Source organism: Panthera uncia, chromosome C2, assembly GCF_023721935.1.
Source record: "Panthera uncia isolate 11264 chromosome C2, Puncia_PCG_1.0, whole genome shotgun sequence".
Classification (NCBI taxonomy): Eukaryota; Metazoa; Chordata; class Mammalia; order Carnivora; family Felidae; genus Panthera; species Panthera uncia.
In genome coordinates this window covers 146,701,472-146,721,000 of record NC_064810.1, presented here as the reverse complement: position 1 = coordinate 146,721,000, position 19,529 = coordinate 146,701,472, and the positions used below count along the sequence as shown (strand labels likewise).

General features: G+C 43.1%; 1 protein-coding gene across 9 annotated transcripts in view; it reads right to left on the bottom strand.

The window, feature by feature from the left end:
* ULK4 (unc-51 like kinase 4) overlaps positions 1-19,529 on the bottom strand; it is a 567,621-nt gene that overhangs the window by 152,752 nt on the left and 395,340 nt on the right. For 8 of the 9 annotated variants that reach the window (XM_049629926.1, XM_049629927.1, XM_049629918.1 and 5 more), the window contains one exon: positions 12,044-12,142. The exons of the other annotated variant lie outside the window; for it this stretch is intronic. In XM_049629926.1, coding sequence (XP_049485883.1) covers positions 12,044-12,142 — 99 coding nt within the window. The remainder of the gene's footprint in view (positions 1-12,043; positions 12,143-19,529) is intronic. 9 annotated transcript variants of the gene reach the window in all.

Below are 19,529 nucleotides of genomic sequence, written 5' to 3'. Positions count from 1 at the left end.
CCTCCTGCAACTCCGGTTACATTAGTTTCAAATTTCCCTTGCATCATTACTTTTAGCTTCTTTGCTGCCCTTCTGTCTTTGTTGCACAATTCTCTCAATTATCTGCTTTTGCAAAATGCTTCATGGGTTTATCACTGGAAGACAAGGAGGCAACGTAACTACATGCTTTGCTGCGTGTGAACTAAACAATACATGTAACGTGACCAATCGTTGGCAGATTTTCACGTAAGTGCACGACTGGTCACTGATGATGACGCACATCAATTATGTACACAGGGATTTGTTCACTGAAGAGCTAGCAGCAAAGTCTGTACTTCACGCAATTACTCAGAGTGAATCCAACAAAGTAACTGAAAACCGAACGATCTTGCGGAGGACTGATGTTATCTGGCTGAAATGTGTACATATTAAAGCCCCGTGAAAGTAAGGATTGCCGGGGCGCCTGGGTGGTTGAGTCGCTTGGGCGTCCGACTTTGGCTCAGGTCACGATCTCACGGTTCGTGGGTTTGAGTCCCACATCGGGCTCTGTGCTGACAGCTCAGAGCCTGAAGCCTGCTTCAGATTGTGTGTCTCCCTTTCTCTCGGCCCCCTCCCCGCTCATACTTGGTCTCTCCCACTCTCTCAAAAATAAATAGACATTCAAAAAAAAAGTAAGGATTGCCTCTGTGAGCATCATGACATATAGTAATTATAAAATGATGCTAATTTAAAATATATACACATTTTGAATACATGTGAATTTTTTATGATACATACTTTAAAATTTATTACATTTTACATTAGCATCCTACAATTAATATATATTCTGATATTTTCCTTACCCTTATGTTACAAATACTTCCCCATGCTGTTAAATATGCTTGGGAAATATATTTAATAGCATAACAGCATTCTACCCTAAGAATGGAAATTCTTTAATTTCTAACTGAGCAACACAGAGGTTATTACCAAAGTGTTTGATACCAAAGATAAAGCTGTGAAAATACCTGTTTACACAAGTCATTCAGTATTTCTCTATTTTCTGTGCATAAATTTTCTAGAAGTGGAATGACTACATTAAAGAATATAAATAATTTTAAGGCTTTTGATATGGACCTATGTATATTTTTATTTACCTCTTTTTGTCCCCAAAGTAAGCTTCTAACTTTGAAGCCTGTATTGCATTTTTAAAAATTAATTTTCTGGGGTGCCTGGGTGGCTCAGTCAGTTATGCATCTGACTTTGGCTCAGGTCATGATCTCACGGTTCGTGGGTTTGAATCTCACGTCGGGCTCCGTGCTGACACTGTGGAGCCTGCTCGGCATTCTCTCTCTCTTTCTCTCTGCTCCTCCCCCATTCACACTTTTTCTTTCTCTCAAAATAAATAAATAAACTTAAAAAAATTTAATTTTCTGTTATTCATAGTGTGCTTAAATGCATTCAGTGAAATTAACATTGGATATTTGCACTTTTGTTGTTGTGAACTGTCCACTCCAATCTTCTGCCCACTTTTCTTCTGGGATATTTCTAGGTAATTTAAAGTGGCCTCTTCCTAAACATCACCTCTTTACAGACACTACTTCAAAAATGGACAAGTGTGGAACTTCAAAAACTGCAGGCTGTTATTGCCTTCTGGTCATTTGTTACATAAGTGAGATGTGCAAATATAAAACCAAACAATTCTGATGTGTTTGTGGCTAGTTCTAATAACATTTGGAGCCAGTTGTAAGAGTCCAATTAGTAACACTCACTTTTCTCACGGAGGCACATAAAACACTCAACCATTAATTATTAAGTCAAGACAAGCGTGCTGGGAACAGAGAATAAAGTACACCCCAAAAACCTTTATTAACTAGACTTTGATTTTGGCATGACCCACGTTTCACAGTTCCACATTCAGTTCTGTTTCTGTCCCTCAAACTTCCTCTTTTTCTTCCATTGGTCTGCCCTGCTGCCCCGATCTTCTTTTGTGAAACACGTGACATGCTTTCATGTTAAAGCATCACTATTTGAGAGAAGGCTTGAAAAGAGGGCAATGAGAATACAGGAGTTTGGGTAATCAGTGGGAGAGAACGATCTTTAGAGGGGTTGCTTTCTGGCACCCCACCGCATAACTGAATGCTTGCCTACTCAACTTCACGCCAGAGGCTCTGGCCAACAACAAAATGCCATTAAAAAAACCTACCACTATACTGCAACCTCTTCAAGAAAAGGTATAGGAAGTCATGGCGGAAAACACACCTGCAGCTTGGGGACGTTTCTTTCCTACAGCTCCCCAAGTCCAAACGCTGAATGTCAGAATCCTGCATTGGGGGTCGGGGGGGGGGGGGGGGCGGGGGGAGTCTCCTTTCAGAGAAAGTAATGATACTGAAGCTTCTATTTTGATGGCTCAGAGGATTTTATGCTCACTGCTGCTGTGGTGGTTCCAGGGCTGGGTTTTTATATTTTGCAGTTACTGTAAGTATAGCAATTTTCCAGAAACAGAAGTCCTTGCGCAATGCTACCTGCCCTTTTGTATCCTTTCCTGTCAATCTAAGGTAGGATATGGGTTATTTCAGGAATATAGGCTTCCCGCTGAAGGTCAGGGCAACTCCTGCCAAGAAAGAGGTCAACCTCTAGGGAGAAATCCAGATGATGCAGTTTTAAAGCAAACAAGCTCGTGAGGCATCATCATTACCAGTCCTAGGAGGGGCTGGCTTAGCGAGGGCAGGAGAGCAAGGGTGCAGATGAACTTTCTGGATAAATTTGTACTTGAATCTATGTCCTACCAAGCGTGGTCTATTCTTGGTTATACTGAGGAAAGGTAGAAAATATACTGCATTTGTCAGCAATTAGCTTGCTCTCCTACACAAATGTTTATCAAATCCCTCCTGTGCACCAGACCCAAGAGCCAAGCTGGAAAGAAGAGCCATCTAAGCCCAAGAGCTGAAAGCTGAGGGAGAGTCGGCCAAGTAGGAGGAGGAAGAGCATGTTCTGGGCAGAGACAAGGAAATGGAGGAACATTTAAAGAAATGAAAAGAGTTGGGGTGCAGAACACAGAGCAGGGCAAAGAGAATCAAGAGATGATGCTAGAAACTAAGTGCCAGATCATACATGGTTTCGTAAACCTGTTAAGGAGTCGGAATTTATCCACGAAGAGTGGGGGATCATTGAAAGGTTTTAAGTCAATGAGTGAGAAGGCGAGTTTGCAGGAGTCTTTCTCTGAAGAGAAAGCACGCCGCCTCCACTGAAGAAGACGGTGGGCAGGGCGAGAGCAGGCAAAGATCCCAGGGAGAAGGCCGCCGTGGCCCTGCACGCACAACAAGATGGTGGTGGCCTTTACGACACCGCCCATGGGAATGAAGAGGGATGGCAGTCAGTTTTGGTGGCTTGACGGAATGGGGTGGGATGGCAAAGGGAAAGAGGCCAAGATGATGCCTGTGTTCTAGGCTTGGGCCACTGGGGGGAAGTGAATGTCATTCACTGACACAGGACACAAGAGAAACGGTTTCAAGGAGGCGATTATGGATTGGTTTTAACCCTGCTGAAGCTGAGGTGTTTATGGCGCATCCAATGGAGATGCCCAGTGGCGAACTGGAAACAGAGATAGCCCTATTAATGGAGGAAGTAACTCCTTAGAGCAGCTGCTTACTAGAGAGCTAACACGAGGCCCGATCTCTTGGCTTTGACTCGCAAATGGATGACTCGGGACCCCCAGCCTCCATCACCATAAAACCATCACCCGTATTTCAGGCCACTGGTGAGGCAGGCAGCATGCAAAAGAAACAACGGACAAGCCCATTACTATTTAAAGAGAAAAACCTATTTGGTTACTTCTTAAGAGAAAGAAACTAGAAAATGAAAAAAAGAAATTGCTTTTTCTCTCCTATGCTTTGTGGGGCACAATTTTTTAAATTGCACAGTGACGTCAGAAACACAAATTGGTAAGTATCTCGTGGCTATAGGCTAAAATGTTGTTCCTGGGAGAATCGTTAACTGCTTGGAAGACGGCGCAGGACAGGAAGCTTATGTTCTCATGCTCGGGAAGGACCCCACTCTGACCACACTGCAGGGGGCCATCTTCTCAATGGCCAAGGAATGCATGGTTATGGCGAAACATATAAACCAGGCTGCATACTGGCATCTCGAATGTAGGCTAAGGTAAAAAAAATGGAAAGCAATTACCTCTTGTAGTTTTGAAAATACCTAATTGAGGAAGAAGGAGGCCGTAACATAATTTCTTACAGCAATTAGTTATCTAGTTAGTTATAAAACTCATGCAGGATGTATAGCCTAGCTTTCCATTTTCTCTTCTTAAATAAAATATTACAGTCAAACAATTACGTCATGCTATCATTTCTTCAGGGGTCATGGTCAATTGGTTCTACCTTTTCTTAGCCAGATCTTATACCATGGCTCCAATTGAGGGTTCAAAGATCCCACTAAAAATTGTGACCTGTGTGCAGAACTTTGCACATAAGTGAATCTATGCATTTTTCAGGGAAGAGGGTCTAGGACCCTCAGATTCTCAAAGCAGTTTAACAGTCAAAACAGACTAAAAATCCCTGTCTCCTATCTACCTTCCACTATGACTCTCCTACAGTGTATAGTAAAAATATGGGGCATAAATTAGGGGATGACAGGTTTTCTCTTCTCTTAAGGATATGTTCACTTTAATAGGACCATTATCTGGAAAGAACGTCAAAAGCCAACAAGTTCATCCACCTGCCTTTAGGCGAAATACCTCCAAAATTATCCACGTCAGATGAAAACTGAGAGCCTGTTTATTTCTCCCCATGGGAAAGCAATTCCAGCACCTCATTCTGTAACCTATTACATTTTTTAACAACCACTGTAAAATTTATCTTTGGTCTGTATGTGCTCTAGTTTAGGTCCTCAATTGCCTTAGTACTATTTTTCTTCACTTTATACACAGCTATAAATGTGTGTTAATCTTTTCCAGAGAAGATATATTGCAATGTTCTTGTCACAGGCCATTTTTAAAAGCAATGACTCTGGTGATCAATGGGTATACACACAACACAGCTCACACACATTAGGCAGACGTCCGGCCATATACTAGAACATAAGGGTGATCAAGTTGCTAGGAGTAAGAGTTTGGAGTCTCAAAGAGCCGGGGAAAAATCTCTGAGATGACACATCCCAGGAAGAGGACGCTCTCCTGCTGTGTCTGCCAGTCGGAAGCGTGAATGGGAGGCATCTGGTGGAGATCCAATCTAACCATGGTCCAGAATGGGTGGTCCCTCAGCAACCCTCAGCTGTAGTCTGACCTGTGATGATGGTCCCGTCGCCCTCCCCAAGGGAACCTGTGTGTCCCAGGCTTCCCACGGACACTGGCCACCCGACTCCCCCTGCTCGCCTGCCACTTGCATAGCTTTGTTTCCTGTGGTCCTCTCTACACAAATTCTGGGTACCTCAGGCCTCCCAACAGTGGCACCCCATCCCTCTGACGTCTGCCCCCTGGCTAGGGTTCATCTGCATCCTCAAGGGTTGCTTCTTGCTTTCCCAGGAACAGTGAACCTTCTCTGGCCTGGGCAACCCAGCAGACTTGTCCACTGTTCTATGGGCTGCAAGCGTTTCCCAATAAGGTCTGACCCACAGCCTCAGTGTAGGGGTGTCCCTGGTCAAGGCTGTCCTTCCTTGACTACTCTCACTCAGTTTTAGGATACCTTATAGAGTTCTTTTTGAATCTTATGGTTACTCTTTTCTCATAGCTACTAATGTTTCATATTAAAATTCTCCTATTTAATGCCAATAAAATGGGCAATCTGGAAGAAATGGACAAATTCCTAGAAACATATACACTACCAAACTGAAACAGGAAAAAATAGAAAATTGGAACAGACCCATAACCAGTAAGGAAATCGAATTAGTAATCAAAAATCTCCCAAAAAACAAGAGTCCAGGGCCAGATGGCTTTCCAGGGGAATTCTACCAAACATTTAAGGAAGAATTAACACCTATTCCCTTGAAGCTGTTCCAAAAAATAGAAATGGAAGGAAAACTTCCAAACTCTTTCTATGAAGCCAGCACTACCTGGATTCCAAAACCAGACAGAGACCCCACTAAAAAGGAGAACTAGAGACCAATTTCCCTGATGAACATGGATGCAAAAATCCTCAACGAGATATTAGCCAACCGGATCCAACAATACATTAAAAAAAGTATTCACCACGACCAAGTGGGATTTAAACCTGGCATGCAGGGCTGGTTCAGTATCTGCAAAACTGTCAATGTGATTCAATCACATCAATAAAAGAAAGGACAAGAACCATATGATCCTCTCCATAGATGCAGAGAAAGCATTTGACAAAATACAGCATCCTTTCTTGATAAAAACCCTCAAGAAAGTAGGGATAGAAGGAGCATACCTCGAGATCATAAAAGCCATCAATGAAGGACCCCATGCTGATATCATCCTCAATGGGGAAAAGCTGAGAGCTTTCCCCCTGAGGTCAGGAACAAGACAGGGATGTCCACTCTCACCACCGTTATTCAACATAGTATTGGGAGTCTTAGCCTCAGCAATCAGACAACACAAAGAAATAAAAGGCATCCAAATCGGCCAGGAGGAGGTCAAACTTGCACTCTTCGCAGATGACATGATACTCTATATGGAAAACCCAAACGATTCCACCAAAAAACTCCTAGAATTGATTCATGAATTCAGCAAAGTTGCAGGATATAAAATCAACGCACAGAAATCGGGTACATTCTTATACACCAACAATGAAGCAACAGAGAGAGAAATCAAGGAATCGGTCCCATTTACAGTTGCACAAAAAACCATAAAATACCTAGGAATAAATCTAACCAAAGAGGTGAAAAATCTATACGCTGAAAACTATAGAAAGCTTATGAAAGAAACTGAAGAAGACACAAAAAAATGGAAGAAGATTCCATGCTCCTGGATACGAAGAACAAATATTGTTAAAATGTCGCTACTACCCAAAGCAATCTCCATATTCAATGCAATCCCTATCAAAAGAACACCAGCCTTCTTCACAGAGCTAGAACAAATAATCCTACAATTTGTATGGAACCACAAAAGACCCCGAGTAGCCAAAGCAATCTTGAAAAAGAAAACCAAAGCAGGAGGCATCACAATCCCAGACTTCAAGCTATACTACAAAGCTGTAATCATCAAGACAGTACGGTACTGGCACAAGAAGAGACACTCACATCAATGGAACAGAGAACCCGGAAATGGACCCACAAACATATGGCCAACTCATCTTTGACAAAGCAGGAAAGAATATCCAATGGAATAAAGACAGTCTCTTCAGCAAGTGGTGCTGGGAAAACTGGACAGTGACATGCATAAGAATGAACCTGGATCACTTTCTTACATCATACACAAAAATAAACTCAAAATGGATAAAAGACCTCAATGTAAGACAGGAAGCCATCAAAATCCTCGAGGAGAAAGCAGGCAAAAACCTCTTTGATCTTGGCCGCAGCAACTTCTTACTCAGCATGTCTCCAGAGGCAAGGGAAACCAAAGCAAAAATGAACTACTGGGACCTCATCAAACTAAAAAGCTTCTGCACAGTGAAGGAAACAATCAGCAGAACTAAAAGGCAACCGACAGAATGGGAGAAGATATTTGCAAATGACATAGCAGATAAAGGGTTAGTATCCAAAATCTATAAAGAACTTATCAAACTCAACACCCAAAAAACAAATAATCCAGTGAAGAAATGGGCAAAAGACATGAAAAGACACTTCTCCAAAGAAGACATCCAGATGGCCAACCAACACATGAAAAAATGCTCAACATCACTCACCATCCGGGAAATACAAATCAAAACCACCATGAGATACCACCTCACACCTGTCAGAATGGCTAACATGAACAACTCAGGCAACAACAGATGTTGGCAAGGATGTGGAGAAAGAGGATCCCTTTTGCATTGTTGGTGGCAAGGCAAGCTGGTGTGACCACTCTGGAAAATAGTACGGAGGTTCTTCAAAAAACTAAAAATAGAACTACCCTACGGCCCAGCAATTGCACTACTAGGCATTTATCCACAGGATCCAGGTGTGCTGTTTCGAAGGGGCACATGCACCCCCATGTTTATAGTAGCACTATCCACAATAGCAAAAGTATGGAAAGAGCTCAAATGTCCATCGATGGATGAATGGATAAAGAAGATGTGGTATATATATACAATGGAGTATTACTCGGCAATCAAAAAGAATGAAATCTTGCCATTTGCAACTACATGGATGGAACTGGAGGGTATTATGCTCAGTGAAATTAGTCAGTCAGAGAAAGACACAAATCCTATGACTTCACTCATATGAGCTCTTTAAGAGACAAAACAGATGAACATAAGGGAAGGGAAGCAAAAATAATATAAAAACAGGAAGGGGCACAAAACAGAAGAGACTCATAAATATGGAGAACAAATAGAGGGTTACTGGAGGGGTTGTGGGAGGGGGGATGGTCTAAATGGGTAAGGGGCACTAAGGAATCTACTCCCGAAATCATTGTTGCACTATATGCTAACTAATTTGGATGTAAATTTTAAAATATAAAAAAGAAAAAGAAAAAAAAAGATGTAGTACATATACACAATGGAATAATGCTCAACCATCAAAAAGAATGAAATCTTGCCATTGGCAATGACATAGATGGAGCTGGACTGTATTATGCTAAGTGAAATAAGTCAACCACAGATAGACAAATACCATATTATTTCACTCATGGAATTTAAGAAACAAAACAGATAAGCATATAGGAAACAAGCCACAAGAGACTCTTAATGACAGAGAACAAACTGAGGGTTGAGAAAGAGGTGGATGGGAGATGGGCTAGATGGGTGATGGGTACTAAGGAGAGCACTTGTTATGATGAGCATGGGTGTTGTATTTAAGTGATGAATCACTGAATTCTACTCTAAAACCAATATTGCACTATACGTTAACTACCTAAAGTTTAAATTCAAAATGGGAAAAGAAGAAGCAAAGAATAAAGAAACTGAAAAGATTAACAAAAGAAAAAAAAAAGAAGTATATTATCTAAAAAAAAAAAAAAAGATAAAATTTTCTTATTTAAATCACTGTATGGTTTCTGCCTTCTGATTGGACCCAGAATGATACAATCACAATGGTTTATTCTTTTTTTTTAATGTTTATTTATTTTTGAGACAGAGAGAGACAGAGTATGAATGGGGGAGGGTCAGAGAGAGAGAGGGAGACACAGAATCTGAAACAGACTCCAGGCTCTGAGCTGTCAGCACAGAGCCCGACGCGGGGCTCGAAGTCACGGACCGTGAGATCATGACCCGAGCCAAAGTCAGACACTTAACTGACTGAGCCACCCAGGTGCCCCACAATGGTTTATTCTTTACGCTCACAGATAGTATTTGCTAACAGTGCATCTTCTATTCTTGTTTTTCCTTCCAGTTTAATTGCATTATGGTTGAAGAATGTGGTCTATACAATTCCTCCTTATTGGAATTTATTGATATGCTTTTAACATAACGCAAGACCAACTTTTCAAGATGTGTCTGGCAAACTGAACAGAAGGTACAGTTTCTGTTTTCAAGGTACAGGGACGGATATATTTCTCTTAGCTCCATTTTATTAAAATGTTTATACTCATTATACAGGCATAAACAAACTTCTTCTGGGAAGGGCCAGATAGTAAATAACATAGGCTTGTGAGCTATAAGGTCTCTACCATAACTCCTCAACACTTACGAAGGTGCAAAAGCAGCCACAGACAATATGTAAACAAAAGGTCTATGTGGCTCTGTTCAACAAAACTTTATTTACGAAAATAGGCAGTGGGCCAGAGTTAGCCTGCAGGCCATGGCTTATCACTCTACATCATTATATTTATGCACTTGGTCTGTCAGGCGATGAGAAAGAGAAGTTAAATCTCTTGATCCTACAGTGTTTTTTGGATTTCCTCTGGTGTATTTTTGTTCCTTTCTTTACACAGTCCTATGCTCTCATATCGGACACCAAAAAGTTCATAGTTGGTATATACTCCTGTGGATTTTATTCCAGATCTTTGTAGCTTTTTTTTGTTCTGTTAAAGACTTTTTTATACATTAAGCCTTATGTTAACGTTTAAACAAATTTAGAAAGAAAATATAAAATAAGACAATAAAGTTAAGATCAAAGACAAGTTTAACAATATATCTAACTGGAATACATTCGCCTGTTAAAAGAAAGCAAATCTGAGGATGTAGCAAATACCAAAACTTGGGTCTGTAAGATACATGTGAAAAAGAGTGTTCTAGAAGTTTTGCCTATAATGGATTCTGCATTTCTTTCTTAAGATAGGTCTTCTTCGGGGCGCCTGGGTGGCTCAGTCGGTTGGGTGTCCGACTTCAGCTCAGGTCACGATCTCGCGGTCCGCGAGTTCGAGCCCCGCGTCGGGCTCTGGGCTGACGGCTCAGAGCCTGGAGCCTGCTTCCGATTCTGTGTCTCCCTCTCTCTCTGCCCCTCCCCCATTCATGCTCTGTCTCTCTCTGTCTCAAAAATAAATAAACGTTAAAAAAAAATTTTTTTTTAAAAAGATAGATCTTCTTCATCTGTCTTGTTTAATCTTTATTCTCTATAAATATAATTATCTAATATATCATATATTGCATCAATTTATACGTATGTGTATATACACACATATATATTTTTTTAATTTCATGCTGTTTTGAATCTCTTATATAAAAGAGAGTCTGGTTTGTGTTAGTCTTTCCTCTGTTTTTGGGAGCCTCATCTGTTTCCTGCCCTTGGCCGAAGAGAGAGCTGGCTGCCAGAGTTCAGTCCCCATACTCTGAGCTGAGCAGTGAGTGTTCTATTTTCCATGTAGCTTCACACAAAAGATCTTCTACACTAAAGATCCTCCCACTGTTGGGCTTGAGGATGTTCCCTGGGGTTTGGGGCTATTCCCACACTTCATTATGAGCCCACCGACACCTTTTTTGTGTGACTGCTTTACTCCACATATGCCATTATTTGATATAACCCAGAACTGACTGATTTCCCCACTTTTTTTACTCCATTGAACCAAACGTACATTTGTTGAACACAATTAAGTCTACAGAATTATTCATCCAAACTACATTTGCCTTCCTTTGAAAGCCACTGAGCAGAAAAGGACAAATCCTAGCAGTTCTGAGAGAAATGAAGGTCTGTCTCCATCTTCAGTCGGTGGAGAGTAGAGGCCACAAGAGGTTAAGTTCCCTGAGGCTACAGGGGCCCCCAGTCCTTGGCTCCCCAAATCTGCAGAGGCTTTCAGGAGTCTTCACGAAATGTCACCAACCCACCCTCTGACTGAATGCTTTGTAGAAGTCATGTGTCTGGACACTGGGTCCTCTTTAAGTTTGGTTAAAACTGTTTAGTTGGTCCAAACTCGAAGTTCCTGCTGGGCTCTTTTCATATATTCAGTGGTCTTGTGTAGTCTTACTTGTTTGCGTTGAACCTCACTTATCTCCCACATCTGTGAAAATTTAGGGAAGTATTATCTAGGTCAGCGTGCATGCTCCTATTTTAAGTGTGTTTATTTTGAGAGAGAGCAAAAGCAGGGAGGGGCAGAAAGAGACAGAGACTCCCAAGCAGGCTCCACATTCAGCACAGAGCCCGGCACGAGGCTTGAACTCACGAACCGTGAGATCATGACCTGAGCCGAAATCAACAATCAGACACTTAACTGACCGAGCTACCCAGGGGCCCCTGTGTGCATCCTACTGTACTCCTGCAGAGTCCTGCATGCCGAGTTCTACTCTAAAATATCTTTTTGAGAAATACTGATAATAGCGATTTCTTCTTCCTTCCTGGAATTCATTTCTCGAATTTTTGACCTCACGCTCATCAAGACGGATTTGAGAAATTCTGCCTTAAATACCTATTGAAATGAATAAGCCATCTAGTTTTAAAACAAAGTAGAAATTTAGTGTTTCTAGGCCAAATAATCTTCTGAAATTTCTTTTGGTTCTAGCTTTGAAAAGAATTAAAGTAGCATAAAAAAATCACGGCATCGTGAAATTGAAATAAAATTACTACCACCTCAGGAGTGCTCTGAAAGACACACGAACAGGTGAGCTCTTACCAGCGGAATGAGCAGGCTGATGAGGTCTGTCAGAGGTTTGCTCAGCAGAAGCAGGTCCTCCGCGGCTTGGGTGTCCCCTCCTGAGCCAGACTTCTGTGCCTTGAGCAAGAGAAGGGAAAGGGGTTCTTGGAAATTAGTCAGTTTGGCCAGAGGAGACAGATCCACTCAGTGTAGGAGAGGAAGGGGGCTGAGGAAGCAATCCCCCATGGCACCCTGAGAAGTTATGCTGTGTTATAACGTGACAAAGAGTACTCTCAGTGCCACTGCCACCAGCTCAGGCTGCAGAGACAGACCCAGATGGCCCACAGATAACAAGACCAAGGCCGTCGTTGACAGAATGATGTTTACATTCATGTAGTGTGGATGGGACTTTATCTTTCCAACCATGCTGAGATGAGGTGCCTTTATGCACATTTTTCAGGTGAGAAAACTTAAGTTCAGAGAAGTTAAGTAATTTGTCGAAAGCCCCAAAGACAACAAGTGACAAAGCCAGAATCCAAATCACGAGTGCTCATTTCTCGTGAGCATGATTATACACAGTATACGATGCACGCCATCATCGTGTAATTCTGGTATGCTTTCCTTCCCTGTGTGCACTTGCTTGAATAACATCTAGAAGAGCTGTCCAATGTCCCAGTGCAATGTATTAGACATAGGTCTACACTGCTTAGGAGAGACGGGCTTAAACTGCAATGGAAAAAGGCAATGAGAAGGGAGGGGCTCTAAGGTGTGTCTGTTCTCAGGAGTTTTACAGAACTGTCCGATCTCCATTACAGAGGTGAATAATTTTATATTGAAAAAAGGCACTGACTATTTATTGTGTTTGCTGCAGTATGTGCACAATTCATTCACACATTTCTTGTTTTTAATTTCATTCAGAGGAAATACAACTACTTGTAAGTAATGACCTCTGCCAGGGCCTTCAGAGAAGGCTGTATAGACTGCCTGTCTCAGGTTATTAGCCTGGACTCCCAGACTCTTTTCATGGAGGCCCAGGTCCTTCCAGACTTCAGGCCTATGGGTAGAATTTTTTTTTCATTTTATATATGTATATATTTATTTATTTTAAATACAATTTATTGTTAAATTGGCTAACATACAGTGTGTAAAGTGTGCTCTTGGTTTTTAGGGTAGATTCCCATGGTTCATTGCTTACATACAACACCCAGTGCTCATCCCAACAAGTGCCCTCCTCAATGCCCATCACCCATTTTCCCCTCTCCCCTGCCCCCTACCCACATCAACCCTTAGTTCGCTCTATTTGAGAATCTCTTATGGTTTGCCCCCCTTCCTCTCTGTTTGTAATTTTTTTCCCCTTCTCTACCCCCACGGGCTTCTGTTCAGTTTCTCAAGATCCACATATGAGTAAAAAAATACGATATCTGTCTTTCTCTAACTGACTTATTTCACTTAGCATAATACCCTCCAGTTCCATCCATGTTGTTGCAAATGGCATGATTTCATTCTTTCTCATTGCCAAGTAGTATTCCATTGTATATATAAACCACATCTTCTCTCCATTCATTAGTTGATGGACATTTAAGCTCCTTCCATAATTTGGCTATTGTTGAAAGTCCGGCTATGAACATTGGGGTACAAGTGCCCCTATGCATCAGCACTCCTGTATCCCTTGAGTAAATTCCTAGCAGTGCTATTGCTGGGTCATAGGGTAGATCGATTGTTAATTTTTGGAGGAACCTCCACACTGTTTTCCAGAGCAGCTGCACCAGTTTGCATTCCCACCAACAGTGCAAGAGGGTTCCCGTTTCTCCACATCCTCCCCAGCATCTGTAGTCTCCTGATTTGTTCATTTTAGCCACTCTGACTGGCGTGAGGTGGTATCTCAGTGTGGTTTTGATTTGTATTTCCCTGATGAGGAGCGATGTTGAGCATCTTTTCATGTGTCGGGTGGCCACCTGGATGTCTTCTTTGGAGAAGTGTCTATTCACATCTGCCCATCTCTTCACCGGATTATTTGGTTTTTTTGGTGTTGAGTTTGATAAGTTCTTTATAGATTTTGGATACTAACCCTTTATCCGATACGTCATTTGCAAATATCTTCTCCCATTCTGTCGGTTCCCTTTTAGTTTGTTGATCATTTACTTTGCAGTGCAGAAGCTTTTTATCTTGATGAGGTTCAATGGTTCATTTCTGCTTTTAAATCCCTTGCCTTTGGAGATGCGTGGAGCAAGAAATTTCTGCGGCTTAGGTCAAAGAAGTTGTTGCCTGCTTTCTCCTCTAGGGTTTTGATGGTTTCCTGTCTCCCATTTAGATCTTTCATCTATTTTGAGTTTATTTTTGTGTATGGTGTAAGATAGTGGTCTAGTTTCATTCTTCTGCATGCTGCTGTCCAGTTCTCCCAGCACCATTTGAAATCAACCACAGGAGAAAGTTTGGAAAACCTCCAAATGCACGGAGGTTAAAGAATGAATGGGTCAACCAGGCAATTAAAGAAGAAATTTAAAGATATATGGAAACAAATGAAGATGAAAACACAACAGTCCAAACCCTTGGGGATGCAGCAAAGGCAGTGCTAAGAGGAAAATACACCGCAATCCAGGCCTATCTCAAGAAACAAGAAAAATCCCAAATACAGAGTCTAACAGCACACCTAAAGGAACTAGAAGCAGAACAACAAAGAAACCCAGCAGAAGAAGAGAAATCGTAAAGATCAGAGCAGAAACAAACAATACAGAATCCAAAAAAAACAGATCAATGAAACTAAGAGCTGGTTTTTTGAAAAAATAAACAAAACTGATAAACCCCTAACCAGACTTCTCAAAAAGAAAAGAGAGGACCCAAATAGATAACATCATGAATGAATATGGATTTATCACAACCAATCCGTCAGAAGTACAAGCAATTATCAGGGAATACTATGAAAAATTATATGCCAACAAACTGAACATCCTGGAAGAAATGGACAAATTCCTAGACACTTACACACTACCAAAACACAACCGGGAAGAAAGAAAATTTGAACAGACCCATAACTGTGGGCAGAATTTGAGCCGTCTGCTTTCTCTGGCTCACAGGGGCTCAAGTGAAAAGCAGACCCCTGCCTTTTAACCTCTCTGTACTCAAGGGGAACCAAGGTAATCGTAGCATGGAGCTTCCTTCTCTTCTCCCCACCCCCACACCTCCCGCTTTCCCAACTGACTTTACCAGAAAGGTAGAATTTCCTTCCAGAAAACAAATGTGCAGCATCACCCTGGAGGTCTGAACCCTTCTGATTCTTGGCTGTTGATCCCTGTCTTCTGAAGCACAGTGTGAGACAGAATCATGGCCTTTCCTCACTAACATGTTACCCTGTAGAGCAAAAGGATTCTCTCTTGGGAAAGATAAGGCAGTCTTACAGACCAGCACCTAGGCCGTGCGGGGGCGCGATGCCACTGCTTCCTTTCCGAACACACGGGAGCAAGCAGATGGGGCCACAAGAACAAGTACACACTGTGGGACTCTTCCCACCGGGACATCCAGTAGTCCTCCACAGCCTCTGGGATCTACATGGTCATTAGTTACTGTTACCGAGAAACATCTAGACTCTCCCCACCAGTACTCAGGTACCACCTCCCTACAAAGCTGCCAAGGGTTGTGGGGGAATGCTGCCTGTCTGCACAACAGAGAAGTTCATACCAGGACTACAATACAAACTCGTCTCCTTGCAAAAATGTGGCACCGCCACGGAAGCTCTGTGCACATGGGAATCCCAGCAGGGATGCAGGAGGAAAAAAAAGAAAAACAAATCCTGAATAACAATCTCAGGGGCCCAGGCCCACCTCTCCTTTCAGTCTGTCTCCAGGTCCTTAACACCACACTCCCTAAAGGCAGCCTCTAGATGGCCTGGGTCTGTGGCCCACTGTGTGCATTTTGTAAGGGGCCCTTTCCGCAGCAAGAATATTCTCTCTCTGCTACGACATCGCTATTACCCTCTCCATCTAGGTCCTCTGCCTTTGCCTCTGGCCCATAACTCTCTTGCCCCTGTCACTGCCACACAGTACCTTATCCCCCTCCCAGCCATCCAATGTTCTTGGCCCGCCCAGCTACAGCCTAAGTAAGGAAGGACGGTAGACTGAACTGGGGCAGTAGGGGTTGAGAGAAGTGGTTGGACGTATTAGGTATTTAAGGTAAAGTCTACATTATCTGGTGACAGATTAGATGTGGAGTATGAAAAGGAGAGAGAGTTTACGAATGACTCCCAGGTTGCTTGTTTGCACAGCAGGATGGGGGTGGCAGGCCTTGGGGCAGCGGGATGATCGGGGGAGGCAAATCCCAGGGTTAGCTTTCAACAATGTTGCATTTGAGGTGAGGATGCGTTGTGTTGGCGATCATTTTGAGAAAGCTGCTGGATTTCTAAGGATGCATTTCATGGGAGAACTCTGGACAGAAACACAAACTTAAGAGTCTTAAACATATAAAACCTGGGAACGCCAACTTATGAGCCATCTTTAACATTAAATGACAACACAGCACTGTCCAAAATGAGGTAAAGGAGTACAGCTTAAAAAAACAAAAGTCAACAAAAGGCCAGGGAAACACAATTCTTTTTTTTTTTTTTTTTTATTTACTTATTTAAGCTCAAGTTAGTTTACATACAGTGTGGTACTGGTTTCAGGAGTAGAATTTAGTGATTCATCTCTGACCTACAACACCGAGAGCTCATCCCAACAAGTGCCCCCCCATGCCCATCCCCCATTCAGCCCCTCCCCCCACTCTCCTCCCCTCCAGCAGCCCTCAGTTTGTTCACTGTCTTTCAGAGTCTCTTATGGCCTGGCTCCCTCTCTGTTTTTATCTTACTTTTCCTTATATCTAGCACTGCTACATGAGTCTAGTGCACACAAGTAGGTACTCAACAGAGGTCTGTTAAACTAACACAGAAGTAAGGATCTGTAGAGAACAAGGGACAGTCAGTTCCTCAGGCAGTTGAAGCCTAACGTCCCCAGCGGTTTAAGCACAAAATGGAGCGCTGCCTGCAATGGTGGGGCCCAGACAATGCAGCACTCGCTGGGCGCCCCGATTATCACCACGCGCGTGCTCACCATCCGCAGATGACACAATTCGGGTCCCTACTCTGTAGGGTCTCACGGTTTGACCAAAAGAACAGCATGCTTCCAAACAACTGTGCTGAACGAAATAAGTCAGTCAGAGAAAGACAAACACCATATGACTTCACTCATACTGAATTTAAGAAACAAAACAGATAAACACGGGAAAGGAAGGAAAAATAAGTCAAAAACAAAGAGGGAGGCAAACCATAAGAGTTTGTTCTCTTAAATAGAACAAACTGAGGGGTGCTGGAGGGGAGGTCAGTGGGGAGATGGGTTAAATGGGTGATGGGCATGAAGGAGGGCACCAGTTGGGATGAGCACTGGGTGTTATATGTACGTGATGAATCACTAAATTCTACTCCTGAAACCATTATTATAGTGTATGTGAACTTGAATTTAAATAAAATTAAAAAACAAAACAAAAAACAAACAACTGTGCTCAAGGCAGAGTGTGAAAACTGCCACAGAGGTAGACACAGTTTGGGTGGTCGGGAGGGAAGTAAGAGGAGGTGACATGTGACTTCACATTCGTTGGTGGGAATGGGGTCTACAGGGAGTAGTGTGGACAGCAGTGTTTCAGGTGCTGGGAACCACAGGACAAAAGGCATGGGGTGAAATACTGAGAGTGGACTGTTTCAGGTGGGTATGGGGAGCACAGAGGCCTGGCAGGAAAGGCTGGAAGGCACCCTGGGGCTGGATCTTACAAGGCCTTGAATGACGCACCAAGGAGTTAGAAAATTATATCACAGATAATGAGCGCTCACTGAAGTTTGCAAAGGAAGGAGAGACATGATGAGGATTATGGGCAAAGGCAGAAAAGTCTCTCTTGGATTCAGCAACCAGGCAGAGGGTAGCTCGTGGGAAAGAACAATGAGGGGAATGCCACAGAGGAGACCAACTGGATAATTTCAAGAGATACTAAAAAAAGGGGCATCTGGGTGGCTCAGCCAGTTAAGTGTCCAGCTTTGGCTCAGGTCATGATCTCGTGGCCCGTGAGTTCAAGCCCCACATCAAGCCCTGTGCTACCAGCTCAGACCTGGAACCTGCTTCCGATTCTGTGTCTCCCTCTCTCTCTGCTCGTGTTCTGTCTCTCTCTCTCTCTCAAAAAATAACATTAAAAGAATTTTTAAAAATAATAATATTAAAGATATACTCAAAACAGATACGGCTCCCACCAAGGATAGCCTTGAAGTGCATGAGTCGAAGGAGGACTCACGGCCACATTTCAGTCTTTCAGCAACACCAACTCTGCACAGAAACAGCAGTTTAATGGCTCTCCATCACTTCACAAATGATAGTCAAGGACCAGACTGGGGAGTCGGGTGACCTGGATGTTAATACTGAATTGGGCTCCCTCCCCGTCAAGTTAGGCTCTCCTCTCCCACTTTCACGCTACGGCATCCCACACCTCCAGCAGCCGCACCCTCGCAAACGTAATGGGATGATGATTTCCTCCCCATTTGTGTGGTGACGGTCTTCCCGACGAAACTGCGAGCTCCTTGACCGCTAACACCCTTCCTCTCTGGATCCCTGCTGAAATCACAGTAACCCAGCCCTGTTCCAGGCTAATGCGTACAAAAAACAAACCACAAATTATTTCACAAGCCTGCTAGGAGTCAGTTTAGTCAGGAAACATGGCCCGAGTACCCTCCCATGTGCCAGGACACAGACAGGAGGAAGTCATGGGCCACAGGAAGCCTTGTGTAAACAGGAATGTGAGGCGTGCACCTTTCTTCTTCTTGCTGTTAACGAGACAGCAACCATTTACTGCTCACCTTCCTCATATTTACATATATTCGCAGACATTTTCGTCTCTCGGTAAAGTCTCGGGACAACCCTGCACAGCAGTTTTACCTTTTTTTTTTTTTTCCTAAACATTTATTTATTTATTTTTGAGAGACAGAGAAAGACAGAAAGCAAGCAGGGGAGGGGCAGAGAGAAAAGGAGACACAGAATCCAAAGCAGGCTCCAGGCTCTGAGCCGTCAGCACAGAGCCCGACGCGGGGCTTCAACTCATGACCTGAGCCAAAGTCGGTAGTGCGACCGACTGAGCCAGCCAGGTGTCCCCTACTCTGCAGATGAGGAAACCGTACTAAGCAGGTGAAGAAACTTGCCCAGGGTCATATAGGTAGAAAGTGGTGTGGCTGGGACTTGTATCCAAGGCATTTCAGCCTGCGAGGCCCATACCACAGCAGCCAATCTGGAGCATGTATTTGTCTCTGTTTCCACATCTCTCCCACACAACCCTCCAGAGGTTAAACTAGGACCGATTTAGAATCACAAGGCATGTTGGAGGCAGGGACTGAACTCCTGATGGAGATTCAAACACCCGCCTTCCCATGGTCCCTGCCTCCCTGGTATATATTCCTGCATCAATCATACCACTCTCCTCCCTGAAAAGAAAAGCTAGGCACCTATCATTTTAAAGGCTGGCAACC